A 22,517-nucleotide genomic window follows, 5' to 3' on the forward strand; every position below is an offset into this window, starting at 1 on the left:
GCTTAAAAAGGATGTGTGTTTTACTGTTGCTGGGTAGACTGTTCTATAAATGCCAGTTAGGTCAAGTAGGTTGATGGTGTTGTTTAAATCTTCTGTAACCTTGCTAACTTTTTATGCAGGTGCTCTTTCAATTATTGAAAGGTATAGAAGTCCCTACCCATTATTGTTGAATTGCATCTCTCTTTTCAAGTCTGTCAATTTTTGCTTCATGTGTTTTGGAACTGTTTTTAGGTGTGTACACATTCGTAATTTTTTTTTTTTTTTTTTTTTTTTTTTTTTGCGCTATGCGGGCCTCTCACTGCCGTGGCCTCTCCCGTTGCGGAGCACAGGCTCCGGACGCGCAGGCTCAGCAGCCATGGGTCACGGGCCAGCCACTCCGCGGCATGTGGGATCTTCCCGGACTGGGGCACGAACCCGCGTCCCCTGCATCGGCAGGCGGACTCTCAACCACTGCGCCACCAGGGAAGCCCCACATTCGTAATTTTTATATCTTCCTGAGGGCATTATGAAGTGTCCCTCTTTATCTACAATAATATTTCTTATCTTAAAGTCTATCTTGTCTGATAACATAGCTACTCCACTGCTTTTATGATTAGTGTTAGCCGGAATGTATTTTTCCATCCTTTTACTTTCAACCTCTGTGTGCATGTGCGTGTGTGTGTGTGAATCTAAAGCGTAGTTCTCAGCAGGGAGCAATTTTTGTCCCCCGAGTGACATCTGGCAATAGCTGGAGAAATTTATGTTTATCACAACTGCATGGCTACTACTGACATGTAATGGATAAAGACCAGGGATGCTACTAAATATCCTACAATGCACAGGATAGCCCCCGTAACCAAGAATTATCCAGTCCAAAATTTCAATGGTACAAGGTTGATAAACCTCATCTAAAGTATGTCTTTTAGACAGCATAGAGTTGAATCTCAGTTTTTTTTCCCTAGTGTGACAATGTCTGCCTTTTGATTGCAGTGTTTAGTCATCACATTTAATGGCTGAGTTTATGACTGCCACATTTGCTATTTATTTTCTATGTTTCATGCCATTTTGGTTCTTTCTTACTTTCTCACTGCTTTCTTGTGTGCATGCGCATGCTTTCTCTGTCTGTCTGTCTGTCTGTCTCTCTCTCTGTATATATATATATATATATATATATAAAATTTGTGTGTATGTGGAACTTCAATTCCTTTTTTTTACTATATTTTTGAATTATTTTTTATTTCCATAGTGGGTGTTCCAGGGATTACAATAGTCATCTTGATCGCAATCTACTTCAGTGTGATGCTAAGTTAATTCCAGTAAAATATTGAAACTTTCTTTGATTGTAGCTCCATTTCCATGTGATTCTCTACTGAAACGTAATGAAAACATTCCATTTTTAAAATGAATTGTGATGGGCAATGAAAAGTGGATACTGTACAATAATGTGGAACGGAAGAGATCATGGGGCAAGTGAAATGAACCACCATCAACCACACCAAATGCCGGTCTTCATCCAAAGAAGGTAAGGTGTATATGGTGGGATTGGAAGGGAGTCCTCTAAGTTCCTTCCGGAAAACCAAATGATTAATTCTACAAGTACTGCTCCCATTTAGACCAACTGAAAGCAGCACTCGACAAAAAGCATCCGGAATTAGTCAAAAGAAAATGTATAATCTTCCATCAGGATAACGCAAGGCTGCATGTTTCTTTGATGACCAGGCAAAAACTGTTACAGCTTAGCTGGGAAGTCCTGATTCATCTGCCGTATTCACGAGACATCGTACCTTCAGATTTCCATTTATTTCAGTCTTTACAAAATTCTCTTAATGGGAAAAATTTCAAGTCCCTGGAAGACTGTAAAAGGCACCTGGACCAGTTCTTTGCTCAAAAAGATGAAAAGTTTTGGGAAGATGGAATTATGAAGTTGCCTGAAAAACGGCAGAAGGTAGTGGAACAAAATGGTGAATACGTTGTTCAATAAAGTTCTTGGTGAAAATGAAAAATGTCTTTTATTTTTACTTAAAAACCGAAGGAACTTTTTGGCCACCCCAGTATTTTCTGTTTCTATACATTTGCCTTTTCTAAACATTTCATGTAAATGGAATCACACAGTAGGCAACCTTTGTGCATGACTTCTTCCATTTAGCATAATGTTGAGGTTCATTCATGTTTTAGCATGAATCACTACTTCATTCTTTTTAATCTCTAAATAGTATAAACAGTCCTGCATGGTAGTGGGAACTGCAAAAATGACTATACAAGCTAAAAGCAAGAAAAGCAATCTTAATAATCAATGGGGAAAATATAATCATTCAATGATCTTTAAAAAATGTCATCAAAACATTAAGGACTCTTACTCTTGGCTATAAATGTAAAGAGAAATGAAAAGATAGTAAAACTTATATTTATTTAGTACCCTGTAAGTTAAAACACCAAAAATATTAAGAATTAAAGGGTTTTTTCTTGGGACTTCCCTGGTGGACCAGTGGGTAAGACTCCATGCTCCCAATGCAGGGGGCCCAGGTTCGATCCCTGGTTAGGAAACTAGATCCCACATGCATGCCACAACTAAGAGTCCGCATGCCGCAACTAAGGGTCCGCATGCCGCAACTAAGACCTGGTGTAGACAAAATAAATAAATAAATAATTTTAAAGGGGTTATTTCTTTGTAGAAAACTTACCAAAAGTAGTTTGAAAAGTGCTTGCTTTCTTTCTCTCACTGTATAACTTACTGTACAACACAGAGGGATACAGAGCAAGCGTCTTCTCTATGCCTTGGTGACCTGTCACACTCCTTTCTAGGTTAGGATCAGTTTTCACATTATAGCCTTAGCACTTTCCATGTCTTGAAATCTCTCCAACAGCTCCTTCAATATGAAGATTTTTTGCTGGCATCACTTCCTCTGGATCGTCATCCTTTTCATCACAACCACTTTGCTCATTTACATCAGTAAGTTCTTCATTAAGTTCATCTGGCTGTACATTTAGAGTTTCTCGAATGGTGGCAGTGTCGACATTTCTGCTATCAGCCCTTTCTTCTATTATTCCATTTACGTTTGATACAAATTTCAGTGTTGTTACTTTTCATTTCTCTGCTGCACTTTCATCTTTCTTGGCCAATTCCCTCTTTCAGCTACCCATTTTTGTAAAATGTCACATGGATTTATCACTGGCAGACAAGGAGGCAACCCAACTGCATGCTTTGCTGTCTGTTTGTGAACTGAATAACAGGCGGGCAGTGAGCATGGACAGACTTTGAAAGACTGATCACTCATCTTGATGTCCATTTGTTATTTATGTAATACAAAGAGCTAGCAGGAAAGTCTGAACTTTATGCAGTTACTCACAGTTAATATACCATGGTACCAGAAATCTGAACTGTGTTGTTAGGGACTGATGTTATTTAACTAAACCATGGTAACTGAAATTCATACATATCAGACTGATGCAAAGTGAGGACTACCTATGTTTTGGGTGGGTAGGACTTCTACCTTGCTTCTAACCAAAAGAATATGGCAAAGGTGATGGGATATCATTCCTGCAATTACGTTATATTATATGAAAAAGGTGAAATGATTTTTCAGATAAAATTCAAGTCCCTAATCTTCCTTGTTACGAAGTCTACTTTATTTGAGATCAACCTAGCTACTTCAGCTTTCTTTTGTTTAGCATTTGCATGGTGTATCTTTATCCTTCCTTTTACTTTGAATCTATGTCTTTATATTTAAAGTGGGTTTCAGGACTTCCCTAGTGGTCCAGTGGGTAAAACTCCAAGCTCCCAATGCAGGGGGAGCCTGGGTTCGATCCCTAGTCGGGGAACTAGATCCTGCATGCATGCAGCAACTAAGGAGTCCACATGCCGCAACTAAAAAAAGATCCCGCATGCCACAACAAAGATCCTGAGTGCCGCAACTAAGACCCTGTGCAGCCAAAATTAATTAATTAATTAATTAATTAATGAAAGTGGGTTTCTTGTAAACAGCATACATGTTATGTCTTTTTTTTTAAATCCGATCTGACAATCTCTTTTAGACCATTCACATTTAAAGTGATTACTGATATGGTGGGGTTAAAATCTATCTTGTTAGCTGTTTTCTATTTGTTCCGTTTGTTCTTCATTTCTTTTTTTCCTCTCTTTCTTCTTTCTATAGGCCTTATTTAGTATTTTTTATGATTCCATTTTATCAGTTCTATTGCTATGTTTACTTAATGCTTGTTAGCTTGGTAGTGGGGAGGTGGGAGATGGGGGCAGTCTCTTCTGTTCCAGTCAATCATCAATATTAGATAGGTACTGTGGCCCCGGGTCTTGGGGTTGCGGCCTCCATAAGCATGTGATCCTCTTCCAAGCAAAATTCTGTGCCCAGAATTATGGTATTCCTTTCCTTCCCTAAGAGTAGAGCTTCTTTGTTTTTCCTGTTCTTTCTCAGCTGCAGTGGGTTTCTACCAGTTTTTGTTCCCCTTCTTCCTGCAGATTAAGACTTTTGTTCCTTTAGGAGATGAGGAGACATGTCTAGGCAGATTTTGGCAGTGGCTGTTGTTCTGCTATCCTAGCCAGCACATGGGGGACACTTTCTCAGGAGTCTCCCTGATCTTCCCTGTGAGCACCTGGTGGGGATTCTGAAGGAAAAGTCTGCAAGACAGAACCTTCTATACCTATGGCCCCCAACCTTTAGTAACTCATTAACAATTTAATATTATTGGCTTATATGACATTGGCAGTGTCTATCCCAGGTAAGCAAATGCTCATGTGCTATTTCTCCCTGCAGTGCCACCTGCATCTCTCCTGATTTGGGGCTAGGTGTAAGCCCGGAAACCTTAGTTTTCCATAGGGTTCAAGAAAAGTCATTAATTTGCAATTTGTCCAGCTTTTTTCTTGTTGTAAGGATGGGAACTCTACACTCCACATCTCTGAACTGAAACCAGAAGGCTGTTGATTAGTTTTTCAAGCGTAGTTATATCTTGTATGCAGCCTTTTCCCACAAAGTCTAGATATTTGAAATATTAAAAGACTGTGTCAAGCAAAGTATAATGTACTAACGATTCGCTGAACATTTTGTTAATCCAACAGACTGGATATTCTTATAGTGTTAATACCTAATCAAGGATTCTGATCAGTTTGAAATAACTAATATTCTTGCCTGGGTTGCAATAATTTCAATTAAAAAAAGAACTGGGCTTCCCTGGTGGTGCAGTGGTTGAGAGTCCACCTGCTGATGCAGGGGACACGGGTTCGTGCCCCGGTCTGGGAAGATCCCACATGCCGCAGAGTGGCTGGGCCCGTGAGCCATGGCCACTGAGCCTGCGCGTCCGGAGCCTGTACTCCGCAACGGGAGAGGCCACAACAGTGAGAGGTCCGCGTATCGCAAAAAAAAAAAAAAAAACTTATTGGGAATTCCCTGGTAGTTCAGTGGTTAGGACTTGGCACTTTCACTGCCGTGGCCCAGGTTCAGTCCCTGGTCAGGGAACTAAGATCCTGCAAGCCGTGTGGCACGGCCAAATAAAAAATAAAAATAAAATAAAAAGGGTCCTCCCGTCTCTCCTCATATCTACCACCACTTCCTCTCCCTAAATAATATATAACTCAATCAAACAGCATCAGTAGATAAGCTTAAAAAATAGCTGATGTGGGGTTTGTTAATGCATAAACTTAACATTTCAAATGTGAACAACTGTTTATCATAATTACCTCATCTCATCCTTTAAGCAGATATTAAATGGCTTTGAGCAAATATTAAATGGCTTTTAAGCAGATATTAAATGGCTTTAAAAGGTGTTGTGCCTCAACACCTAGCTTCCTTTCCCCCAGACTGCTGATAGGAATACTGGCTCTTTTGATCCTGACCATGCAGCTTTCCTCTTCCCTTCTGGACCATATCTAGGTATTGGACATACTGCATATCAGAATGGGCATTCGATTTGAGGAAGGACCTTCACACCGGTCCTGGGCTGATGTGCCCTCAGATCCACTTTCTGCCCTTTGCTGCTCTGCTATGTGTTGCAGGGGATGGGAAAAGAGGGGGGACTCCTGTAAACTACTTTTCCAGGCCCCCTTGCAAGTGGCTTCCAGTTAAATTAATCCAGTGGGTGGCACTGATAGGAGACTAGAGGGTGAGAGGAATGAAGTCAGGGTATCTCAGGCGACCTCACTCCCGGGCTCTGGTAACACCACCTTCTCCCTATGTCCGCCCCTGGGGTGACAGTGGCTTCCTGCTGTTCCTTATCTCTAGGTAGCTTCAATGCACACTGGTTGGCTTCTCAGCTCTTCCAATGCCTTGGTTCACAGTTGTCTCCTACTGTACTACTTGCCTCTTTTTTTCTGAGTGGACTGGGATTGGGACTTCATTTGCCACATCAGAGCTTCACTCTTTACCAGATTTCCCCACAATGAATAAAAATCACTACTGCAAAGAAAAAAAAATGTTGCCTGCCATTCCAATTCTGCAAGGATCAAGCCATTAGCCACTGCTGTCGCCCACCAGTTCATGCATATTCTAGCTCCTCCATTACCTCTTAGGAGCAGTTCCTCAGAGCTACCCGAGAGGCTGTGTATCAGGCTAAAGTCCCCGAATAAAACTTAACTCACAACTTTCACGTCATGCATTTTTCTTTCAGGCAACACTACAGTATTACCATCTTGTCTGTGTCTCTCTCCAGTGCCATCATAAACACTCTGCACAACACTGCCATTGAAAAGAGACAATTCTCTCATTCATGTCACTGAAGAGAATCACTCTGGCCCATTCATAGCCTACTCTGTTAATGAATGCAATTGTTTCCTTCCCCAGTTCTCTCAACAGCAAAAATGTACAGTAGCCAACAGATTCCTAGACTAGAATAAGATCATCCACAGTAGGCTTGTTTTAAATGTGTGTCTATGTGTATATAGAAATGCATAACTGCATAAAAACACAGACACACACATGAAGTCCACAGTTCAAGAAAAATAAAACAAAAGGAGTCTGTATGGGGGGTTACCATGACAAAAAAGAAAGACCAAAACTCCTTCATGGAATTAAGGCTTCCACTTCCAGACAAGAAAGAGAAAGAGGGACTGGAATTATCTTCATGCCTGAAACAAAAACAAACATAAATACATGAAATAATGGTTTTCAAGACACTGGACATCAGGCAATGAAGAAAAGTGATCCCTGAGAGATGCGGGGAAATGAGGTAAGCCCTTGATTGCTCCAGCTTACTGCCTTAAGAGCGTTTCCAAGCCACAAAACAGGGAGGAGAAACAGAGACAAAGTCTAGCCAACTCCTGAAACTGACAAACCTGGGATTCTGGATACAAAAGCAGCTAAAGTTCCCAGGACTGAGCACCAGAAAGGAGACCTAAACAGAGAAAGAATCCTGGAGATCCACAGGGGGTCTCTACCTCAGGTATTCAGAAGAGATCAACATATGCATATGAGGGGAAAGAATAACCTGAAAGGATTATGGATACAGGGTTTCTTTGGGGGGGGGAGTGATAAAAATGCCCTAAAATTGTGGTGAATAATTGATAGATCTACATAGGAAATCATTAAGAATATAGAGCTAAAACAATTTTGTAAAAGAATAAAATTGGAGGACTCACACTACCCAATTTTGAGATGTACTACAAAGCTGCAGCAAGCAAGACAGTATGGAACTGGCACAAAGCTAGACACAGGTATCAGTGGAACACAGGAGAAAGTCCAGAAAAACATCCATACAGATATGGGCAATTGAGGGAATTCCCTGGTAGTCCAGTGGTTAGAACTCTGCACTTTCACTACCAAGGGCCCAGGTTCAATCCCTGGTCGGGAAACTAAGATCCTGCAAGCTGCATGGCATGGCCCCCCCCTCAAAAGATATATACATGTATTTCATATTACATATCCAACAAAAAACTTGATTCCAGAATATATAAAAAACTCTCAAAAATTCAAAGAAAACAATACAATTAGAAAATGGGCAAAAGACTTGAACAGTCACTTCACCAAAAAGAATATGTGAATGGCAAATAAGCAGATGAAAAGATGTTCAGCATCAGGGAAATGCAAATTAAAACCACGATGAGATACCACTACACATTTATTAGAATGGCTAAAATTAAAAATACTAACAATACTAAGTGCTGAAGAGAATGTGGAGCAACTGGAACGCTTACACATTGCTAGTTGGAATGTACAGCTACTCCAGAAAACAGTTTGGCAGTTTCCTTATCAAGTTAAACATATGCTTACCCTATGACCCATCAATCCCACTCCTGGGTATTTACCACAGAAAAATGGAAACTTATATTCACACAAAAACCTGTATGCTAATATTTATAGTAGCTCTATTCATAATCACAAAAAAACTGGAAACAACCTAAATGTCCCTCAACTTGCAAACAAATAAACTATGGTATATCCATAAAATGGAAGCAATAAAAATAAACTAATTATAGACACATGCAACAACATGGATAAATCTCAAAGGCCTTATGCTGAGTAAAAAAGCTAATCCCAGAAGGTTACATACTGAAAGATTCCATTTATGTTGACATTTGAAAAGACAAAACAAGAGTGATGGAGAACAGATCAGTGGTTGTCAGAGTAGGGTGGTAACATGGGTTTTTTAGGGTGAAGGAACTAATATTCACCTCAGTTGTGGTGATGGTTATACATATCTATTGTAAAATTCATAAAACTGTATGTCAAAAGTCAATATTACTTATGATAATTTTTAAAATAAAATTAATAAATCTAAAAAAGTAATGATTTTTAAAATAAAAGTGGGACTTCCCTGGTGGTCCAGTGATTAAGACTCCGCGCTTCCAGTGCAGGGGGCACGGGTTTGATTCCTGGTCAGGAAACTAAGATCCTACATGCTGTGAGGCGCGGCCAAAAAAAAAAAAAAGTATCTTGAAACCAAAGAACCCCCAGGAACCCAAAAAGCTAACAGTCAATTGATAACACAGGAAAAAGTGAACATAATAGGCCTGATGTTGCTATTTCTAGGAGGCCCTGCTTGTATGACTGATCCGTGCAATAGCTCCTGGGAACTTGGCCTGCAAAATATCCCCTATGCTACTAATTGATAAGGTTGTTTTATGTGCCTGGAATGCTGAATATGGCCATACAAGCCTTGCTAGATAGTTTCTGCAAATGTAATTCATAGAGAACACCTGCTTTCTTCTGGGAATCAGAAATTTCAGTAACAGTACCTAATCAGTCCCCAATTACAAAAAAAAAAAACTCCGAGTCTTGAGCAAGCTTCCCTAGGCAGAAACACTGTGCAGTCACTGCTGTATTTAATTGCTGGAGGAAGCAGCTTGTTCTGTGAAACCCCACCCCTTTGGAAGCCCACATCTAGACTCTTCCAGACTCCACCCATTATGCCTTTTTCCCTTGCTGATCCTGCTGTGTATCCTTTCGCTGTAACAAACCATAGTGGTGACTACAAATGTCTCTAAATCCCATGAGTCTTTCTAGCAAATCACCAAATGTGTGGGTGATCATCAAATGCCCAAAACAGTTCCAAAATATAAGTGGTACTTTAAATCTTAACCCTTTCCTCAAACCTTTTTTTTGGATCTGTACTGCCTACTCTTTAGCCTCTCCTAGAATCCCAAGCAGTGCCATATCCACTGTAGTCTTGAACATCCGCATTAGGCCCTTGAAAGTGCCTCATATGTGACACCCGAGTTCCAAGTGGAACTCAGAGCCTGGTGTAAATGTTACAATTAGGTTCAGCAGCAAATAACAAAGACCCATTTCTCTCTCACTTACAAGGAGTCCAAAAGTATGTAGTCCAAGCCTGGCATGGCAGCTCTATGCTATCAGAGACCTCAGCTCCATCTAACTGTATTGCCAGAAATGCCTTCCATTCCCAAGGTTACCTCTTGATCCAACATGGCTGCTGGAGATCTAGCCATAACATCCACATTCAAGATGACAGAAGTCATGGCAGAAGAAGGGCATGCTCCCTTCCTTTTAAGGACACTTTGCACTAACCCCAAACAACACTTCTTCTAGTCTTTAAGCCAGAACTTGGTCATATGACCATACCTAACTGCAAGAGAGGCCAGGAAATGCAGTGCTTTCATTACACAGAAATATGCTGAGCTAAAAATCAGGGTTCCATTAGAAAGATGAAAGGGAGAATGTATATTGGGAGGTAACTGGAGTCTCTGCTACACCTAGTTAGTTCTACACTCAACACAAAGTAATCTGTGAATCAACTGTTTTAATAACCTAAGATAATTTGAGGTCAACGTGTCTTTACCTAAAATGTGTTACAGAGGTAGATATGGAGAAGAGTGATAAGAAAAGATTTGCTGAGTATAAACCTAAACTGCTACTTCTTTCTTCTGCCTGCTCAAATATACCGTTGAGCCCCTCAGGAGGAAATGAACACATTCCTAGAAAGACACAAACTATCAAAAACTGACTCAAAAAGAAACAAAATCTGAATAGATCTGTAACAAGGAGATTGAATCAATAATCAAAAACCTCCCCAAAAAGAAAAGCTCAGAACCACATGGCTTCACTGTTGAATTCTACCAAACATTTAAAGAAAAACTAACACCAATCCTTCTCAAACTTCCCAAAAGTTGAAAAAGAGTGAACATTTCCTGACTCTAGGAGGCCAGCATTACCCTGATACCAAAGCCAGACAAACACATGACAAGGACAGCTACAGACCAACAGTCCCTACGAATATAGATGCAAAAATCCTCAACAAAATACTAGCAAACAGAATTCAGCAGCATATTAAAAGAATTATACACCATGACCCAATGTAATTTATCCCAGGAATGCAAAGGTGGCTCAATATATGAAAGTCAATCAATGTAATATACCACATTAATAGAATGAAGGGAAAAACCCACATCATCACCTCAACTGATGCAGAAAAAGCATTTGACAAATCTAACACCTTTTCATTATAAAACACCCAATAAACTAGAAATAAAAAGGAATTTTCAATATGATAAAGGTCATATGTGAAAAAAACACATCTAACATCATACTCAATGATGAAAGACTGAAACCTTTTCCCCTAAAATCAAGAACAAGACAAAGATGCCTGCTTTCACCACTTCTATTCAACATAGTACTGGATGTTCTAACCAGAGCAATTAGGCGAGAAAGGGAAATAAAAGGCATCCAAATTGGAAAGGAAGAAGTAAAACTATCTCCATTGGCAGATGACATGACCTTACACACATAAAACCCTAAAGAATAGACACACACACACACACACACACACACACACACACACACACGGTTAGAGATAATAAACAAATTCAACAAAGCTGCAGGATATAAAATCAATACCAAAAAAAAAATCAGTCATACTTCTATATATTAGTAATGAACAATCCAAAAAGGAAATTAAGAAAATAACACCATATATAAAAATTAACTAAAAACAGATCAAAGATCTAAATTTAAAAGCTAAAACAGGGAATTCCCTGGCTGTCCAGTGGTTAGGGCTCTCACTGTCAGGGCCAGGTTTGATCCCTGGTCGGGGAACTAAGATCTTATAAGCCACGTGGTATGGCCAAAATAAATAGATAAAAGCTAAAACTATAAAACTCTTGGAAGAAAATATAGGAGGAAAGCTTCATGGCACTGGATTTTGCAATGAATATGATACCAAAAGCACAAGGAACAAAAGAAAAAATAGATAAACTGAACTTCATCAAAATTAAAACTTTTGCACATCAAAGGACACTATCACAGAGTGAAAAGGTAACTCAATGGATAGGAGAAAATATTTACAAATCATATATCTGACAAGAGAATAATATACAGAATATGTAGAGAACTACAACTCAACAACAAAAAATAATCAAATTTTAAAAATAGACAGAGGCTTGAATGAACATTTCTCCAAAGAAGATACACAAATAGCCAACGAGCACACGAAAAGACGCTCAACGTTATTAGTCCTTAGGGAAGCATCAATCAAACCCATAATAAACTACCACTTCACAACTACTAGGGTGACTATTAAAAAAAACAGAAAATAAGTAGGAAAGGATGTGGCAATATTGGAACCCTTGTGCATTGTGGTGGGAATGTATAATACTGCAGCCACTTTGGAAAACAGTTCAGTGGTTCCTCAAAAATTTAAACACAGACTTACCCTACGACCCAGGAATTCCATTTCTAGGTATATACTCAAAAGAACTGAAAATAGAAACTCAAACAGACACTTGTATGCAAATGTTCATAGCAGTATTATACCACCAATAGCCAAAAGGTGGAAACAACCCAAGTGTCCCTGAACTGATGGATGGATACACAAAATGTAGCGTATATATACAATGGTATACTATTCAGCCACAGAAAGGAATGAAGTTCATGTACCTGCTACAACATGGATGAACCTTGAAAATATTATTTTAACTGAAACAGATAAAATATTGTATGAATACACTTATATGAAATCTCTAGAATAGGCAAATTCATAGAGACAGAAAGTAGATTAAAGGTTATCAGGGGCTAGGGTGAGGGAGGAATGGGGCATTATTATTTAATGAGTACAAGGTTTCTATTTGGGGTGATGAAAAAATTTTGGAAATAGTGGTGATGGTCACACAATTTTATGAATGTTATTAATGCTAGTGAATTATACAGTTAAAATAATTTAAATGACATTTTGTCATATATATTTTACCACAATAAAAAAAGAAAGAAAAACCCACCATGTGGCTTATTAGCTAAATATACAATTTTCTGCAAACACATACTCACCTATCCCTTCATTCTCCTTTCTTAAACAGTTCGCTGTGATTCAAGCAGATGTTTTCACAAAGGTTTCCTTCTCAGAAACTTCACTCTCAGTGTAAATCCGGGGCAAAACAACTTGAAAGAAGGACCTTTAATGCTAAGCAGTATTACAGCATCTCATTTTTTGTTAGACAAAGTAGAATCCATTAAACAAATATTCCCATAGCACCTACTATGGGTTAGGCACTGTTCTAGGGGCAGAGACAGAGCAAACAAAAGAGACATTCCTGCCTGCACCAGGCTTCTTTCTCAGGTATTGTGTTTTGAAAAATCTCTCCAGGAGACTATGATATATGCCTGTGACAACTAGCACAGTAAGAGCAGAGAGACCCGAGCGCTTGACAGACCCAGTTCTACCCGCTTCCCCACCTCTGTGATAGTGATGTCTAGAGATGAGAAAACTTTTAAGCAACTGCTCCCACCTGAGAAGGCCTAGTGCAGCCACTCTGATCATCACTTAACTACATTCCTCCATAACACTGGGAGACTTCTGTCATACTGTCTTAGTTCGGGCTGCTATAACAAAGTACCATAGACTGTGCAGCCTATAAACCAGAGAAATTTATTTCTCCCAGTTCTGGAGGCTGAAGTCCAAGATCAGGGTACCAGTATGTTCGGGTTCTGGTGAGAGTCCTCTTCTGGGTTGTACACTGGCGACTTCTCGTTGTATCCTCACATGGTGGAGAGTTCTCTGGGGCCTCTTTTTAAGGGCACTAATCCCATTCATGAGGGCTCCACCTTCATGACCTAATTACTTCCCAAAGGCCAAATGTCCCAATACCATCATCACCCTGGGAGTTAGGACTTCAACGTATGATTTTTGAGAGGCCACAAATGTTCAGTCCATAACACATATCAATGGAGTAACACCTGGAATGTGGCCTTTGGGGTACAAATGAGCAGGTATCTTGGCTTTACTTGGATTCAAGGGCCCCAGACAGATCTAGCATAGGAAAATTGATTCTTCCAAACTGGCCAGCCTCACCCCTTGCAGCTGTACACTGGAGTTTGGAGACAAAGTCCCAGCTAATAATAAAGGGTCACTTTGTTTTATACTCTGGGCATGGATTTCCCTCAAAGACCTCCTGGAACCAGGTAATCAGGGCACGATTCAGGTTCTGCTCTATCCTGGCTAAACACATCCTCAACCTATTGATCTCATCCTTTAATAGATCCCCATTTACCAATCTCAAACATGTGACTCTAAACAAATGAGGTACTAAGCCTAACTTCCAATTTCTTCATCTTGCAGAATGGGGCCAATAATATGGTCTTCATACATTTGATGTGAAGGTTAAATGGCTTAAAGTATGCAAAATACATAATATGGTGCTTGACTATTATAGCAGGTGCTCAATAAACAGCTGCTATTCTTTTCCTTCATTTATTTAATTACAAGCAACATAGTGAATGTATTTAAGGGGTGAAAACTTAAATATTCTATAGCAGTGAGTTTCAAACTTCAGTATTTAAAAGAAAAAAACCTTGGTAGTGTATTGAATCACCGATTTCTGGGCCCCACTGAGACATTCTCAGTCAGTCTGGGGCCAGACATGCTATTTTTAACAAGCTCCCAGGTAATGCTGATAGGTCTATTGAAACAACTTCATAAACTGAAGATGAATGCCCTCTTCAAACTGGATCACTTAAAATACAAAATTTAGTTTATCAACAGCTGACAACAACAAGAAATATGCATGCAAATCCTACTACTTCTCTTTTCTGGATTATGTATTACAAAGTACTCATCAAATACTTCAGAGATTGGCTAGCTGCTTTCCAAACCTGTTCCTCTTACTCCAACTAGACGATATTTCCCTGCCTCCCTTCCAGTTAGATGTGGCCTCGTGACCAAATTCTGTCCAACAGAAGCTGCAAAGCAATGTGCAACACTTCCAGGCTTAGTGTCTAAGCCTTCCCCATACGATCTTCTTTTTCTTGCCTCATTCGTTGACTGGAGGGAGAGGATTCCAAAGCCCCAAGGGATGGGGAAGCCACAAGATGGAAGACACCTGGTCCCTGAATCACCACATGGAGAGCCACCTGCCAGACCCTTGCACTGGCCCATTACATGAGTAAAAAATGAACTTTTCTCTGGTTAGGCTGGAAATTTGGGGTTGGTCTATTATAACAGCTAGCATTACCCTAATACAAATAACCACATTGATTAAAAGAGAGGGATCATGGGCTTCCCTGGTGGCGCAGTGGTTCAGAGTCCGCCTGCCGATGCAGGGACACGGGTTCGTGCCCCGGTCTGGGAAGATCCCACATGCCGCGGAGCGGCTGGGCCCCGTGAGCCATGGCCTCTGAGCCTGCGCGTCCGGAGCCTGTGCTCTGCAACGGGAGAGGCCACAACAGTGAGAGGCCCGTGTACCGCAAAAAAAAAAAAAAAGAGAGTGAGCATGATTTAACCAAAAGAGAAAAGTCTCCTAATATATACTCTCTTCTAAGTGGAACAGAGGCAGTTTTTCAAAAAAACATGTGAACCTAAAAATCAAACCAAAAAACTGAAATGAAAAAGAAGTTACTGATTCTTAAGTCATGTAAGCCTAACATCACCTCATGCAACCTAAAGTCAGTGTTACACGGTGTCAGAAAGAGTTTAATGAGAGTAACAGATGGGTTGTAGACAGCCTCACCTGTACAACATTTTAGACAGAACAGTTAACAAAGTTACCAGCTAAGAAGTTACAGGGAGGTTAACATCTCCCCCAATCTTCTATTTTAATGAAAATTTCAAAACAGACAAAAAGTTGACAGAATATAAAGCACACCTTTTCATCCACCACCTAGATTTAACAATTGCTAGTATTTTGCCATATTTTTCCTCTATGTATGTGGTGAATTTTTTTCAACTGAACTTTTTGAAAGTTGCATACATTAGGACTCATACACTTCACCCCTAAATACTTCAGCCTACATCTCCAAATAAGTACATTCTCCTATATAAATAACCTTAATTATCACACCTAAGAAAATAACAGTAATTTCCTAATCATCTAATACCAAGTCCACATTCAAATATCCCCAACTGTTCCCAAAACACTTTTATAGCTCATTTTCATAAACCAGGAGCCAATCAACTGTCCTGTGCTACATTTGGTTATGTCTCTTTGGTCTCCATTAACTCAGAACACTGTCTTAGTCTGCTCAGGCTGCTAGAACAAAATACCACAGACTGGATGGCTTAAACAGTATTTCTCACAGCTCTGGAGGCTGAGAAGTCCAAGATCAAGGTGCTGGCAGATTCGGTGTCTGGTTAGGATGCTCTTCCTGGCTTGTGGGTTGCTGCCTTCTTGCTGTATCCTCACATGGCAGAAGAGAGAGGGCCCTGATCCCATCATGGAGAGTCCACCCTCATGACCCCATCTAAACCTAATCTCCTCCCAAAGGCCCCACTTTCAAAGACCATCACATTGGCGATTGGGACTTCAACATATGAATTTTGAGAGGACACAATTCAGTCACTTATCTTGCCTTTCTGTTTCCCTTGACATAGACTTTTTGAAGAAACCAGGACCAACTGTCTTGTAGACTGTCCCATATTTTGGATATGCCCATTTTCACATGGTATTTTATAACTTATTTCTCTATCCCCTATATTTCCTATAAACTGGAATATGTGCCTAAACCTCGATTAGATTCAGATGAAACATTCTGAGGACGAATACTACATAGGTAAAGCTGCATGCTTCCTCTTGCAACACATCAGGAGGCATATAATACCAGATAGTTCCACAAGGACCAAGGATAAATTTGATGACTTGAGTATAAGATGGTGACTGCCAGACCTCTCCACTGTAAAGGTACCTTCTTTCCTTTGTGACAGGTAAGTAATCTGTGGGGTGATACTCAGCACCATGCAAGTACCATGTTCCCCAACAACCTCTCACCTATGGCTCTGGAATTCACTGAAAATCCTTGTCTAAATCAACTGTCCTTGGGAGCTGTGAAATGGTGATTTCTAATTACATCATTCCAAAAAGGTTCTAAGAAATGCTTTCAGGAAATGTCATTTTTCTAATTTTAAGACACATTTTACTTCCATTTCTAACTTTTAAATAACTAATGTTATCGAACCACACAACTTATAATCTATTTCTAATGCATTTTTGCTACAAAAAAAGGTGTTTGCTTTATTTTTTTAATTTTTATTTTATATTGGAGTGTAGTTGATTAACAATGTTGTGTTAGTTTTGGGTGTACAGCAAAGTGATTCAGTTATACATATACATGTATCTATTCTTTGTTTGCTTTATTTTTAAATGTTTCAATTGCAAAAGTAATGTGTCAGTGTTATAGAAATTTCAGGCCATTCAGAAGAGTAAAAAGAAAAAGTAACATCTCCCCTCTCTCCCTCCCAACAACAGGTCCCACTGTCAAAGGATAACCACTAAGTTTGTGCATCCTTCCAGAGCACACATATCATATATAAATGTATATGCATCATGTTTATGTATATACATCATATGACTTTCAAAAAAATAAATGAGATACTATACATACTGCTCTGTGCCTTGTTTTTTCCCACAAAACTATGTGTGGGCAGCTGCCCTAAAAGGACATCTCAAAACACCTCTTTTTCCCAGCTGCATAGTATTCCTTAGTGGGAATGTGCTGTAGTTTAACCAGTTCCTTCTTAATGAGTATTGCAACTTGTTTCGCTGCAACAAATATCGCCATCTATATAACGTAACATGCTAGTGCGTGTATTTCTGAAAAATAAAGTCCAAGAATGGAGACTGCTAGATAAAAGAGTAGAATAGCTACCCTGTAAATTTTTTTCTAAGTATTAACAAATAGCCCACCAAAAATTACGATTCTCATCACTCCCACTAACTGTATCCTAATGCATTTTAAAATTACAGCAGGTCTCTGCTCAAGTAGCAATGCTGGCCAAAGAATCACAAATCTAAGTTGAAAATGAGAACTAATATTTACCAAGTAAGTACCAGACACTGCACTTGACCTTTACAGTATCACAATAATACAAAAATTCTGTGAGGTGAGTGGCATTGTCTCCATTTTTGAAAAGAGGAATCTAAGGCTCAGAGAGCTTGCCCAATGTTACACAGCTTTATAAGTAACAGGGCCAACATTTGAACCCAGGGGATCTGGTACCCAACGGAGACTATACAGAGCTTCCCCAAACTAGGGCCAAAGTGAAGGGCTCTTTAAAATAAATAAATAAATAAGGGCTCCGGATTAACCAGGAAGAGGGTGGTTCTGAAATGTTTGCTCACAGGCTCAAATGTTAATTTCATGCTACTGCAAAAAGCCATATTTCCTCTTTCAGACTTTGGCTTTGAACCCACCCTCAGCCTGTGCTTAGGAATTCAGCCTCAACAAAACAACGAGCCCACCGTGCACAGAACCTGGAGGGGCTGACCAACATGTACTTGGAAAGTTGACAGGCATGGAGGATGGGGAAGCCAGAAGCAGGCGGTGGGCTAGCATGGCAAAGTTAGATATTCTGGACCCATATCAGTTGTCACAAAAACATTATGGGGGAAGTGGAACCACTGTACACACGAGAGAGAACCACAATTAACTGACACAGTCTGTTTATGACACCTTTCCCTGCCTCAAACACTCACTGTTTCTGCTGCACAGACATGCGGGGCTTGGTAACTTCAGGATGGCACTTAATCACGTACCGAGCCAGACAGCTGGGAGCTCCCTGCCCTGACAAAACAGGTTAGACTGGTGCCAGGCAAGCACCTTACCCACTGCCCTGCAGCTCCCATCGCAGGGTCTGGGGGCTGCCTTCAACGTCCCTGGAGAGTCTAGTCTTTGGTCACCTTCCCTTGTAGCTGCCTGGACCGGTGGCCAGGGAGGAGGAGTGCTTCTAACTGTCCCTTGGTAAGTAGGGGAATTCCTTTCAATTTAAATGCTAAGCATTCACAGCGTGTCTCTTCTTGTCCTTGGGTCCTTTGGGATCTACCTGTACACACCGCTCCTAAAGTAACATCAACTCTTTTGGGGGGGAAAACCTCTCCCCCTTTCCCTGTCTTGTCTCCCTTCCAAACACAGGGTTCCAAAAGTTTCATGGGTAGTCAACAATTGAAAGATCATAGAAAATTGATAACAATGTGATGTGAATAGGGAGAAGCGGGCATCAAACTGGGTGATTTGAGGAGCATCTTAAAATGCCACAACAATGCCACAGAATGGAGGCATGGACATGCTATTAGGTGATTCCACTTCCAAAGTTAAAAAGAAAGCACAAAAGGGTATAAAGTGATGTCTCCCTCCCACCCCTATGTCCCACCCACCTAGTTCCTCCCTCACAAGGAAACCAATGGTACTAGTCTATTGCGTGTCCTTCCAGAGATATTTTACAACTACACCAGCAAATACATATATTATCACATTTTAATATACTACTATATATTAATACATTGTATCATATATGTATATACCACAACTTATTTTAAATATTAAAGCCTTCCCTCTCAAAGTACCACTTAAATATTTTTAAAGTGGCAGGAATTAGATTTTTTAAATTTCAAAGTAAAGAATTGAAATTCGCAGCTGAACTCTTTTCATTCATGAAAAGTTACCAACATTTAAAAGTTAAATTGGTCACCTCCATAATTAAGTTGGGCACCCAGCACACAGCAGATACTTAACAAATGTTTCCTTGGATCTTTTTGTCCTTTATTACTCAGAGGCAACAGGACAGTTACTCATTTCCTCTATTGATATCAAGAAATGAAATCTGATTTCTTACTATTAAGAAAGAGAAGTCCTGAAATTTGTACTGCATTCACATAAGTATTCAAAGATTTTCATACCGTATTTTAATCAGAATCCCTATCCCAATAGTCTAAGTATACATTGGCTAGTTAGCTTATCAAATGACATTAGAATTCAGAATTGGGGGCGGGGGAGACTTGAAACAGTAGACTAAATATCCCTGAGAAAAAGAGAAATATTTTCTCTCAATTATAGGCAACCCACACCAAAATATTAATATTTGGCAGAACCTAGGACATCTCACATTGACAAACAAATTTCTTAATGCATTTCAAAGTAAGATTAAAAAACCCAAAGACACAGAACAAAATTACAGAGAATGCTATGAGAGGATGTTGCCTTTTCTGAACATCATCAATTAAACTAGATTTCCTCAAGACAAAATGAAACAGTACACTGGTAGCACAATCCCAATGACTAAAAGATTGAGATGAGTTTAAAAAGTACATATCCACAAAGGAAAATTCCACTGTTGTTTTCAAGCGTTAAGATAAAGGTGACTGAGCTGCTAAGAACATGGAGTACTCCTCAGAAAATCCATTTTTAAATCCCATTTCCATGCACTTGAGCATGTATTTATGAGCCTGTCAAATCTACCTCCTAAAAGTATTTCACACTGTACTTTAATGAATTGGATCTAAGGGCTATAAAATAAAAATATTTTCATGGCTATCTATATACATATAAAGGCAACGTTCATTTGCACTATGGCAGAGTAAATCGCCTGAAATGACAACATGCTTCAACTCCCCACTCTGCTACCTGCTCAGGAAACCTTCGAGCTTACCTGCAGCCTGGGCATCAGTCGTCACCGACTGACACAAACCACAAAGCTAAAGAATGGCCAGGTTTGTGTTCACACCTATAATTTGCAATAACCAAACTCAGTTTTAGATCTGGTCCTGTTTCAACTCAAGCCCTGTTTAGGCCACTACCTCTTTAAAACTAGAGGGCTCCCTGACAGCACTTCATAACCTTGGTGGCCATGAGCCTGGGCTGTCAACAGTCAAGAACCATGAGAAGCAAGGCCCAGGGCCAAGGGTAATTGTCACATTAAAGATTAAGGTGTCTGCTTTCCATTCTCTATCAGGGAACCCTGAATGGAAATTGAGTGGAGAGATCCCTCCAGTATAAGTGATGAAGTCAAATGTTCCCTACTGAGAATAGTCGTGAAGTGGGCTCATCTATTTCACATGAGGGTGCCAACCCGGGCCTTAATTCCACTGAATTAAATTCAAAAAGAGAATACTTGGTTCCAGTTTGGAGTCATGTCATGGTGGGCGGGGGTGGGGGCGGAGTGGGGGCATGGCGGGGGGAAGAGGGATGATTCAGATTGCGGCTGACATCCATGTAGTAATGGAAGATTTGTGCTGACCACTGTGCATGTAAAACACCGTGTGCCATTAAATCCAGAAAAGGATGGTGGCATTAGCCCACCTTTCACAACAAAAGAAGGCTGACTCCAGAATTAAAACCACTACTTTTCCTCTTCATACACCCTTAAATGTATCTTCGAAGTCGTGTCCTTCTTACAATCTGAGGAATAGGAAAGCTCCTCTTAGCTTAGAGAAGGCAAGTAACTGGGTAAAACTTCCCACCTGGACATAAGAGTGGGAGGCGTGCCCATCTCCCCGACTAGGCCCGCCATGGCGGTGCACCACTCTTAAGTCCTGGACCACGCTCACCTTTCACAGTGCTTCAAGCTTCGACTTTATTCACAAGAGATCCGGGAACACAGATGTCAGAAGTGGGCGCCCACCCAGGTTGACCATGGACGCGGCGGCATCCACCAAGCCCCGTCAGCCGCTACCCAAGCCGAGGAACGCTCAGCCCTCGCCCCACCCTCACGGTGGCCTGCTTCCTGGGGCGGTGCGGTTCCTGGGAGGTCACCCACCTCCCGCCACCGCACACACCCCGTGGAGCTGAACTGGGGCGGGGGCGCGAGAGGGGGCGAAGCTGAGACAGAACCGATCGGACAGAACCAGGCCACCCCGGTGCCTTTCATTTTCCCGGTTCCCCTTGAAGAAACGTCGAAATGGAGTGGAATTCTTTTTCATGGTAATAGGGAGCCCGAAAATGCAGACAGTTGACCTTGGGAACCAAGACCGTCGCAGCGGGAAACGGAAAAGAAACGAAACACGTCGGCAAGTGAAGGGGGAGCACAAGGCGGCGACGGGGGGCGGGGGGGAGCGCAGCAGCCCGGGCGGCCGAGGGTAGTCGGGAACGGTGGGCGCGGGTGCGGGGTGCTCACCGTAGATCATGGCCAGCCCGGTCTCGTGCAGGAAGCGCACCCGGCGGTGCTTGAAGAGCCAGATGGTGAGGATGGTGAGCGTGAGCAGCAGGATGAAGGTGAGCAGGCTCACGCTGTCCTGCCGGTGGCTCTCCTCCGCCTCCTTCTCCGTGGCGAGCTCCTCCATAGCGCTGCTGTCCTCGGCCGCCGCCCCAGAGGAGGAGGCCGAGGCCGCCGCGCGCAGCCCCCGACCCAGCAGCAGCGGGAGCAGCGGCAGCAGCAGCAGCCGCGGTGGCAGCGCCCGAACCACCCGCTCCGGGCCGAGGCGTGCCGCGTCACCAGGCTCCATGGCCCCAGCGCCGCCCGCGCGCCTCCTGCGCGCTGGGACAGGCAGCCCGCGCCGTCGGCGGCTCCCCGGGGCGCCGCCGACCTGCCCGAGTGGCCAGTGAAGCCGCAGCTCCTCCTCCCGCTCGCGCCGGGGCCGGGGCCGCGCCGGGAGCCGCGCTGGGGGAGGGGCGCGCGCAGTGCGCAGGATCCCCAAGCACCGCCCTCCGCCCGCGCACCTGTCCGGCCCCCGGCCGCGCCGCGCGCCCGCCCCGCCGCCTCCCCAGCGGGGTCGCCTGTCGCCCTCCAGCCTGCGGGCGGGACCGCTGGCCCCTCGCCTTCTGCGCTCCTCGCCCGGTCCCAGCGTACCTGGCCAGGCCGTCTGGGCTCGCGGGGCCACTTCCTGGGCACTCGCCGCCGCGCTTCGTAAACGGGACGCCAGAGGTCGCCCGTGCCTGGCAGGAGCATCCTCT

General features: G+C 41.9%; 1 protein-coding gene across 2 annotated transcripts in view; it reads right to left on the reverse strand.

The window, feature by feature from the left end:
- SLC9A7 (solute carrier family 9 member A7) overlaps positions 1–22,069 on the reverse strand; it is a 140,307-nt gene extending 118,238 nt beyond the window's left edge. For both annotated transcript variants that reach the window (XM_065900952.1, XM_065900951.1), the window contains exon 1: positions 21,742–22,069. In XM_065900952.1, the coding sequence (XP_065757024.1) occupies positions 21,742–22,069 (328 nt within the window). The remainder of the gene's footprint in view (positions 1–21,741) is intronic.
- Positions 22,070–22,517: the final 448 nt, after the last annotated feature.

The sequence above is a fragment of the Phocoena phocoena genome, chromosome X, assembly GCF_963924675.1.
Source record: "Phocoena phocoena chromosome X, mPhoPho1.1, whole genome shotgun sequence".
NCBI lineage: Eukaryota > Metazoa > Chordata > Mammalia > Artiodactyla > Phocoenidae > Phocoena > Phocoena phocoena.